The sequence below is a fragment of the Solanum pennellii genome, chromosome 6, assembly GCF_001406875.1.
Source record: "Solanum pennellii chromosome 6, SPENNV200".
Lineage (NCBI taxonomy): Eukaryota > Viridiplantae > Streptophyta > Magnoliopsida > Solanales > Solanaceae > Solanum > Solanum pennellii.
This window is the reverse complement of record NC_028642.1, coordinates 51,215,218-51,226,211: the sequence shown is the minus strand read 5'-3', so window position 1 is coordinate 51,226,211 and position 10,994 is coordinate 51,215,218. Positions and strand designations below refer to the sequence as shown.

At 28.5% G+C, this 10,994-nt stretch overlaps 1 protein-coding gene across 1 annotated transcript; it reads right to left on the bottom strand.

The window, feature by feature from the left end:
• Positions 1 to 1,689: 1,689 nt before the first annotated feature.
• Positions 1,690 to 5,856, bottom strand: LOC107022424 (hydroxypyruvate reductase-like). Its single transcript, XM_027918081.1, has 10 exons — positions 5,786 to 5,856; positions 5,574 to 5,659; positions 5,178 to 5,314; positions 4,965 to 5,109; positions 4,665 to 4,864; positions 3,548 to 3,644; positions 3,305 to 3,441; positions 3,157 to 3,198; positions 2,657 to 2,869; positions 1,690 to 1,853 (listed from the first exon to the last, which is right to left on the bottom strand). The coding sequence occupies exons 1-10, from the start codon at positions 5,827 to 5,829 to the stop codon at positions 1,782 to 1,784; spliced, it is 1,173 nt and encodes a 390-aa protein (XP_027773882.1). The 5' UTR covers positions 5,830 to 5,856; the 3' UTR covers positions 1,690 to 1,781.
• Between the last annotated feature and the right edge of the window lie 5,138 nt (positions 5,857 to 10,994).

Here is a 10,994-nt window from a genome sequence, read left to right as displayed (position 1 = left end):
TCATTATCCACTTATCCCTCTTTCTAGATTTTACCTCAAATTACTCAATCTCTCTTACCTTTTTCACCATTGTTATCTTCTTTTCTTGTTCAAGAAAATCAACTCTTCCAATATCCTACACTTTGTTCATAAAATCTTACAATTAATTCAAAAGATTTTTCCATTAATAAAGGTAGGTTCGAAGTTAACAAGTATTTTGTGGAGTCAATTTTCTTAATGATTATCCAAGTTTAAAGAATTGCCTTAAAATATTATTAATGTTTCATTTAGGACCAAAATATCACTCGAGTTTTTTTGGGTTTTCGGGTTTTTCCGTTAAAGTATTCAAACGAACATATAATTTACTTGTACTTCAAATATTTCTTCCGTCCTATCAAAATACAACTATCTAAGGTGTTCCCTAAGAATATAACACAAACAATGATATGATTGATGACACTAAAATATCAACAACACAATAATAATAATAATAATAATAAGAATAATGAAATCGCATAAAACAAATATTGCAAATTAACAAGTCATGATGAAAATGATTATAATTTAAAAGAACTAAATCATGTTACAATAAGTTTAACAAGTATTAATTATATGACTAAATATTAAAGGAAATTAAAATTAAATTCTTTATTTTAATTGTCTAAATCAATGTAAACAAATATTCAATATTATTGTCATTTTAGTGTTAAATTGATTTTCTTTTTGCATTATTATTAATATGATTTTGATTTAAGTTTTATTATAATTACCAACATTTGTGGACTATAATCTTTACGGAACTATTCAAAATTCTAATTTTCAAACTTGATATAATATATTAAAAGATATAAACTATGAAAAAGTATACGAAACATTTAAAAGTTATATCAAAGTAAATATTTTTATGTATAAAATAAAATTTTAAAATTATTTATATAATTTTGGATTGGTTTCTTTTAGTTAAAACCAAACCAACCCAAATATAGTTGGATTTTTTTTTCCAACACCAAACCAAGTCAAATCAACCACTAGTCGAATTTTTATTTTCGATTTGCAATTTGGTTCAATTTTCGATTCAATTTGAACCCCTAACAACAAGAAAGTGTATCATGATGATCTAGCAACTCTGTACTAAGAAAAAAAAGATTTATTAGTTGATTTTTTTCCTCCTAATAGTGTGTGCTATTGAAAGGAATTCTCAACATAGGAGTTGAGTCTTTCTCTCCCCTAGAAGCCTGAAGAAGAAGATTCAAGATAGGGTTCAAGATCAAGCCTTTATTCTTCAACTGCTTTGTGCTTTAATAGTAAGGTAGGGTAGTTTTCATCCATGGATTCCTTCAATTTATGGAACTCCCCAATTTAAGATCATAAATAGAGAACTCACAAAATTCACATACTTTAGAGTTATATGAATCGAATAAACATAATCAAGCATATGACTTAATTAAGACACGAATGAGAAATAGAAAACTCAGACTTATTGTTAAAGGGGAATACACATGCAATAGGAAGGGATTGACTATGACTATAGACTCTCACATGTAACGTGAAATTTACCTCAATTTTGACTACTATTGCTAGATGTCTATAAAGAGAATGTAAAAACACTCTTTCTCAATACAGAACTACGTGATTATTTACATATTAATTACAACATCAATAAGTAGAACTTTATAACAATTGCAATTAGTATATGCATATGTCTATATTTCAAAGTAAGTTTTATAACAATTGAAATTAGTAAATCAGATGTCTATATTTCAAAGCACATGATATAAAGAGTACTTCTTTAGTATACTGCTTTAGTTGACGATTTCTATTCCAATATAAGACATTTTTCCAGCATGGAGTTGAAGAGCAACGTCCCCAACAACCTATAATTTAAGAATTTTACATATCAGATACAAGAATATAAATATATATTTTCTAGGGGTGTCAAAAATGAACCCAACATATGTAACCCGCCCAACTCGTCCAGAATTTTAAGGGTTGGGCTCAAGATAATTTGGATTGGGTTCAATCTCAACCCATTCAAACTTAACCCATTTGATGAGAATTCTCAATTGAACACAATTCAATCTCCAGTTTTAACCCGTTTAAAAACTTTTTAAGAAGATATGTTTCTATATTGAAAGTATGAATTATTATTCTTATCTTTTAACATCTCTAATTTTAGGATTTATCTATCCATTTGTTACTTTTTAAACAAAAATTCTTGAGCGGAAATTCAAATTGTGATTATAAAAGATAAATATTAATATGTTAAATTATTGAGATTAATCGGGTCAAATTGGACGGGTCAAGACCTAACCTGATTTCTATTCAATTTATTTTAATATTTTTCAATTTCAACCTAACCCGCCTATTTGACACCCCTAATATTTTCATCTATTGTATTTCTTTTTTACAATCACACTCTATAAGAAAAAATTAATCATGACAGGTTTTTTTAATAATTATTTTAAAATATAATCTCTCTTTGTTAAATGTTTATTCGAGGTGTGTGATTTTCAAGAACAATTAATTACTATTAAAAAGAAAGTAAAGGGAAAATAAGTCATTTTGTCTTGGACTTCTAAAATTGATAAATTATTTGGGAAAAATCAGGATAGATAATTTGAGTCAGATGAAAGTAGATATATAAAAAAACATATATAGCAGATGGAATGAAACATACTCTGGCCATGTATTTAAAGGAGGCTTGCGTGACACCAGCAACATGAGGTGTAATTATAACATTAGGAAGTTGAAGAATTGGATTAAGAGGATCAAATGGTTCAGTCCAAGCAACATCACTTCCTAATCCTCCCAAATGTCCTAATTTAAGATTATTATAAACAGCCTCATAATCTAAAACACCCCCTCGACCGATATTAATAAAAAATGAACCCTGCATTAACCAATAAAGTAACTCATTAATCACCCTACAAAACATAGTCTAAATATCATTTTCTAATAAAGGAACCAAAAACATACACTAGTTTATTGAAGGTTAAATATGTTTACAAATATTTTAAGTACAAACCAGATTAATTATCTAGCAATAACTGAGGGATCAAAAGTGTAATGATATATCCTATTTATTTGTTTATCTCAAACGCGCATCTAATAATTTTTGTCTTGATAAAGGGTGGCGATGAAATTTGATCCTGTAATATCATGGCGGAGAAAAGATACCTTTTTCATCGCAGATATGAAATCATTATTCACTATGCCATTCTGCAAGTGACCAACATACTTGAATTAAGTATATATCACTCAATTAATACTAGTTATTATCTTAAAAATATTTATGAAAATAATTGAAATCTTTTAAGAGTCTTACAGTTTCAGTAGTCATAGGCAAACAAGAGACAACAATATCAGCTTTGCTTGCAAACTTTATAATATCATCATGGCTTCCTCTCTCATCAACAAGGTCATCATAATTATAATTAGTACCATTAATCCGAGTGCATAATCCTGGTGATTGAATTAGAATCCATGGATTCATAATTTAAATAGGAGTATTAAATGTTAAATAATGCTCTAGTAATTCACAATAATTAATATTCTTTTGATTAATTACCTCTCCAGCTCCTTTTGGTAGCAATTATTTTCACATCAAATGGACGCAAACGTTTTGCTAGATGCACTCCAATGTTTCCAAAACCCATGATAAACACCTAATTAATCAATTAATTAAGCAGATCATGGAAAAATATATAATTAATGTCTTAATTCTTGCTTGAATAAAATAAATTTACTAATTTTTAATTCGACAGACCATGCTAATGATTGTCAAAAATTGAGGTGAGAATGTGCATTAGTTAACTACTACCTCCGTCCCATTTTATATGTCATCTTTCGAATTTCAAGAGTCAAACAAGTCTATCTTTGACCTTAAATTTTTCATAGATCTTATAAACATTTTAAATTATCAATTATTGTGAATCATAGTACTTTTTTACCTAGTTTATAAATATATAAATTTCATTTCAAAAAAATTGAAGATTCCATTTACAAATTTCTGGTCAAATTTAAACTGTTTGACTCTCAAAACATAAAAAGAATGTGATACAAATTGGGACAAATGGAATATAATTTAGTCATAAAAAATTAAGGCAGGTCAAAACTTGATTTGTTCCGTTCTGTTTACATCCCTAGTAGGGGTATCAAAATATGAACTCAAACATAGGTAACCTGCCCAACCCACTCAGAATTTTAAGGGTTGGGCTCAAGATAACTTTGAATTGGATTCAATCTTAACTCATTCATGTCTAACCCATTTTAGGAGAGTTTTCATTTGAGCTCAATTCAATCTCCAAGTTCAACCAGTTTTAAATTTTTTTACTAATTTATGTTCTGATATTTAAAGTATGAATTATGATCTATTTAACATATTTTAGGATTTAACTATCAATTTGTCACTTTAAAAAAAAAAAGAAAAAAATCTTGAACCGAAATTCGCACTGTAATTATAAAATTTAAATATCATTTTATTAAAATTATTGAGATTAATCGAGTCAAATTGGGCTGGCCAAGACCCAACCCGTTTTTTAGCTCATTTGAGTCCAAAATAAACTTGAACGGATCAAAACTCAACCCAATTTCTGTTCAACCCATTTTAATATCTCCAATTTCAATCCAACTCCCCTAATTTAACGCCGCTAATCCCTAGCAAGAAATTAGAAAGCGAAGCTCACAATTTTCCCTAACAAGCTGTCACCAATTGGCTCCCCAAGCCTTTTATGCTTCACAGCAATTTCCATTTGATGTTGTTTACGCAAAAGAGCCAAAATTAGATACATAGCCATTTCAGCACATGAAGCAGCATTTCCAGTTTCGCCACTTGGAATTTTAGCCACTTTTATTCCTTGTTTTGTCGCAGCATTTATGTCAATACCTTTATTTATAATAATTATAACAATGAAAAAATTAAATCAAACAAAATTAATTTGGGTAATAACTAAACTAGAAGGAGAAAAATATAAAGAAAAATTGACCATCGAGCCCAACTCCAAATTGCATTATGAGCTTCATCTTCTTTGCACGAGAGATGACATCAGAGTTCATTTGGAAGTTTTTAATCACACAAATGTCATAGTTACCAATCATAGCGGACACATTCTCAAGTGGAATATCATCAACCTACAAATTAAAGTGACTTAATTCACCACTTAAAAACATGAATTAACGACAGATAAATTTTACTGTACCTGAATCATTGGATAGTCTTGCAAGTATTCTCTTGTGAAATTCTGAGAATCAGGAAAGTGAGGTCCACAAAATAGAACACGAGTAACATAATTACAACAAACACTCCTTCTCATAACCTTCAACTGTGTATTTGCCCCTAAAAAAAAATTGTGATAGTTAAAGACTATATAACTATGTATTAAGTAATTGTTTGAAATAAGATGGAAGTACAAACAAATGGTAATCATATACAAATTAAATATCCTATTTATTGACAAAATAGTACTACTAATAATATCTTTTTTTTTTTGTCACCTACTAACCAAGAAGAAATTGCCCTTTAGTTAAAAAAAAAAAAACGAGTATAATTGTGATTGTGTAAATAAATTGGATTCACTATCTACTTCAACTTTTACCTTGTTGACGGAAAATCGATTCTTTAATTTGTAATCTCCTCCCAATTCCTTTCTCCATATGTTTAATGGAATTTAGAAAGCAAGATCTGTAGATATTAAGACCAAAAAAAATTAAAGTAAACACTAATATGGATTCACCAAATTGAGCTAGTGAGAAAAAATAATATTGCTTCCCACACTGTTGGAGAACAATCACATGATATTTCACTCACTTATTAGCTTGAGATAGGTAATTTGGTACACATTTTAAGTTCATATTTCTTGAGAAATTAGACAACTTTATCATTGTATTTTAGTTTTGTGTTCTCTTAAAGCTAAGTTTCAATAAATAAACATGAATTAGTTTAGGAATAATTTCAGACACATTCCCTCAGGTTCGACTACATGACAATAACCTCCCTTGTGGTTTGAGATATTACATTCTTCTCCCTTATTGTGATATTTTTGTAACGAAACTATTTTAAATGATATATTCTCCATAATTTCCCGAAACTACCCTTATTAGCCGCATTTTATGAGAAATTTAGGTTCTTAAATATAAACACTTCTCAATTTTATTTCAAACCGAAAGATGATTATAAGGAATTACTTGATACTAAGATATAATATCAAACTCTCTGGCATGTGTATTTGTTAGATAGGCCATATCTGCAGTTGAAGTAACAAATTTTACCCTTCAAACTTTAAGTGAACATATATTTTCAAAATAAAAAAATAGAATAACAATCAAACTCTTAAATTTTGAGGTGGAGTTTACGTTAATTTTGTGTTTGGAAAAGTTAAAATAGCCTATGAACCAAGACGAGGACATGAAATTTATATCTTAATCATTACTTCTTATTAGCAAAAGTTTAAAGGAAGAAAAAAGAATGCTTTATGCATGAATTACATTGATTTGCTACACACAAAGATGATTGTTGCTTGAATTTTTTTTCCGGTTAAGAAACTTTGAGAGGAGATTTATATTTTAAAAGTTGAATATAATAAAAGATGGCAAATAAGAGTACTTTCGGGATATTACGGATAATTTATCATTTAAACTAGTTCCGTTACAAAAATATCCAAATAAGGGAGGTGATTGTAATATCATAAACCATAAGGGAGATTAATGTTATTAAGTCAAATCTGAGGGAATGCCTTTGAAATTATTCCATTAGTTTATTTTTATTACAATTTATTTGACCAATGAACATGAGTTAATTACTTAATTTTTCTATGTTGGTCAAATTTATAGAGTTCGGAGCCTAAAGGGTGAAAAATGTTAACAAAAATTCCAAAACGATATATAAATTTTTTTTAAAATCAAAACGGCAAAATCGCTCGCCGAAAAAAGTAAAATCGCTACTATAGCAGCGATTTGTTAAATTTGATTAAAAAAAATAAATAAATTTAAACAAAATCACTTCCAAAGGAGTGATTTTCAAAATATATATATTTTTTTATAATATTTTTATTATGTCGCTCCTGAGGCAGCCACTTGAGTTCAAATTTTTTTTAAAAAAAATTATTTTTTGCTTGTTTTTTTTTTTTAAAATTCAAATCAATTTTTTTTAAAAAAAAAAATCAAATCGCAGCGGTTTTTAATTAAATTTATTTATTTATTTTTTAAAATCAAATCGCTGCCAAGGCAACGATTTTAAATCAAAATTTTTTTTAGCGATTTGATTTTAAAAAATAAATAAAAAGATTTAATTAAAAATCACTGCCTTGGCAGTGATTTGATTTTAATTTTTTTTATTTAAACTTTTTTTTTAAAAAAAGAAGCAAAAAATAATTTAAAAAAGAAAAAAAAAATTATTTTGGAAATAGCTCCCAAAGGAGCGATTTTGTTTAAATTTTTTTTTAAAAAAAATCAAATTTAATAAATCGCTGCTATTGCAGCGATTTTACTTTTTCCAGCGGACAAAACCGCTACTTCATGAGCGATTTTGCCGTTTTGGTTAAAAAGAAATTTCATATACCGTTTTAGAATTTTTGTTAATATTTTTCACCCTTTAGGCTCCGGACTCTAAATTTATATATTTTAGACAAATAACTCATGGGGATAAAATAGGAAGAATAATATTATTTATGCATTGATTATGCGATATGATAAGTATTAAAAATTATTTATTAACACTACAAAAAAAACCAAATTGGCAACAGATTTTACAAATAACTTAAGGTTGGTTAGTATTCTACTAAAAAATTACCAACATATTTCTGACTGAATTATATTTTAAAACTTAACAACGAAATTCTAACATCGCACCAATCATAATCTTACTAACTAAGTATTTTAGTTGGTAAATACGGCGGGAAAAAATGGCGTCAAATTTAGCAACATTCTATCAATGGATTACCAACTGAAATATTACTAAGGCACACCTTTTGTAAATATGAAAAAAAAATTGCTTGTATAATTTATTAACATATTACCAAAGAATTACTAACCAAACATTTACCAATGACAAGATTGTGTTCTTAAATTTATCAACCAAATATAAATGTGTGGTAAATTAGTAACAACATGTAATTTGTTGGTAAACTTGTCAATCAAAATTCAATTAGTTGGAAATTTTACCGATGGATAAAGATTATAGTTAGTAAACTACTAACATCATTAAAATAGTTGGTAATATACCAACCAATCACTAATCCATTGGTAAAATTTACTAACAAATTAATTATAGTTGATAATATTACATATGAATGTTTAGTTGAATAGTTATTATTGTCTATTGTGATAAAATGTATTGATAAAATTATAAGTTACTAACTTATATTTGAATAGTTGGTTGATTTATCAACTGAAGTGAATTTTTTTGGTAAATCAGCGTCAAATGTTGAGGTTTTCATATTTAGTTTGTGTTGTTAGGTGTTTTAACTTTTAAATATTAGCCAAAACTGGACTTTTGTCAATCTTTTTTGTGAACATGCTCAGATTAGAATTGTGTAAGTGTCATTAGCTTCGAAAGATCATTTTTGATCTAACAGGAAGCTTAGTTCAAGTTTTGAGGCTTCCATTTTTTTTGTGCCGTTAGGTGTTTTGAGTCGTATATATTGGCAAAAATTTGACTTTGGTCAATATATTTGTGAACGTGCTCAGATGAGAATTCTGTCAACGTAATTGACTCCAAAGGTCTTTTTTATCTAATAAGGATAGTTGGTTCGGGTTTTGAGACTTTCATTTTTACCGTGTGCGGTTAGGTGTGTTAACTTATAAAATTTGGCCAAAATTTATAAGTTCTGCCAATATATTCGATAAAAGTGCTCAGATGAGAATTCGGTCAGTGCGGTTAGATGCGGAAGATCATTTTTTATTCAATTAGATAGAGGATTCGGATTTTGAGGCTTTTTGTAGTTTGTATCGTTAAGCGTTTTAACTTTTAACTTTACGCTAAAATTTGAATTAAGTTAATTTTTTGGGAAATATGCTCAAATTTGGTTTGTTAGTGCAGTTAGCTTTGGAAGGTTATTTTTCGTCTTATAGGGCGGTTGGTTTGGATTTTGAGGTTTTCATATTCAGTTTGTACCGTTAGACGTTTCAACTAGTAACTTTTGGTCAAAATTTGACTTTGCTTAACATTTTTTAAAGACGTGCTCTGATGAGAATTCTGTCAGCGCGATTCGATTCGGAAGGTCATTTTTATATCTAATAGGATGGTTGGTTCATGTTTTGAGGCTTCCATTTTCAATTTGTGTTGTTAGGCGTTTTAATTTTTAAATGTTGGTCAAGAACTAGATTTGGTCAATATTTTGGTAAAAGTGCTCAAATTAAAACTTTTGGTATAATGATATGTGTCATGTTGAGATTAATTTAACTTGTTATCATATATTTTGCATTGTTTCATTCAAATATTATTTATAAAATTGATATTATTATTTTTGAATTTATATTCGTGCTCTTAGATTTTTAAATATAATAAATTAATAAATATTTTACTATTGAATAATCATTTAGTTAATAATATTTTGAACAAATTATCAATCAATTACTAACCTAACATTGAACTTGAATGATATATTACAAACAAACTAACAATTAATTAGTAAACTTATTAGAAAAACAAATAATCATACTAACGTATTTAAAATTTATCACCAATAAGGATTGTGGTGGAGTGGTAAATATTCATTTATCCTTAATCAAGAGGTCTCGGGCTCTTTATCCGGAATCCAATAGTGAAGAAAAAAATTTACTAACTCCTTTGGAGTGTTTTATCCGAAACGACCCAAATCGAGTCATGAGCGGCACCTACAATTAACCTTCTAAGTGGGCAAACCAAGGAATCCAAACCGCAATATATGCCGATAATTCAACTACGAGTAACAAAAATAATGCGGAAGCTCCAAAAACTTATTGAAGTATCGTTTCCCAAAATCTGAAAGTCATCACAACAAGAACATCTAATCTCCATATGCTAAGTCTAAGAATTTCAAATACACCAAAGTAAAATAATAAAATGGTATGTGTCCGAAAACATAGGACATCATGTCATGACCGAGAGAATCCAACACGAGCTTGAATGAATAGCTCACCCTGGAACCTGATATGATGGAGACTTGCTAGAGCTGAGGGAAATTCGAAGTCATTGGTACACTCGTTGCACTCCATAAAAGGAAAACAAAGAAAAATACAAGTAGGGCTCAGTACGGGGCATCATGTACTGAGTAGGTATCATCGGCCAACCCAAAATAGAAACTAATATACAATGAATAATAGTATGAACTCAACAGCACTTAACAGGTGATAAGCAACAAACAACATGAACCAGTGTCAACAACACTAAAGTAAGTATGTAATAAGTCAACAATATCAAAATCATCCATGAGGACTCATGCCTCCAACCAAACCATTAGGGAAATTGAGTTCTTTGAGATTGAGTACATTCCGTTAATTCAATATGTTTTTTCTTTAATATTATCGTGTCGGAACGTGACACTCCGATCCAATGATACTATTAATTTATTATTTATTATCCCACTTTCAATTCATTGATAATATTTCATCAAATTTTTTTTTTCAAGGCATCACTTCGATAAAGAGGGTTCAAGAATTTAAATTTTACGGTATCAGAATTTCAGACCAATCACAAAATACACAACTAAGCCATACAACCACACAATCTAGTACATCGAAAACTTCAAAATATCGTTCAATGTACATCAATCACTATTAAGAGTTTACTATCTTATAGCATAAAACCAAAACCTTACCTCCATCGAAGAACCGAAGTCAAGCAAACTACTTTTTCGATACTTTTCATTTGCTCAATACCTCCGAACCTTTTCAATCTATCAAGTATATATAATTTGTAAATAAACGAGTATATAAACACCCAAAACTATAATTAATTTTCTAAAGTTCAAACCTAAGAATTTTTTTAAATTCTTCCAATTAGCATAACTCTAATGTAATTCATATAATAGAATACAAAC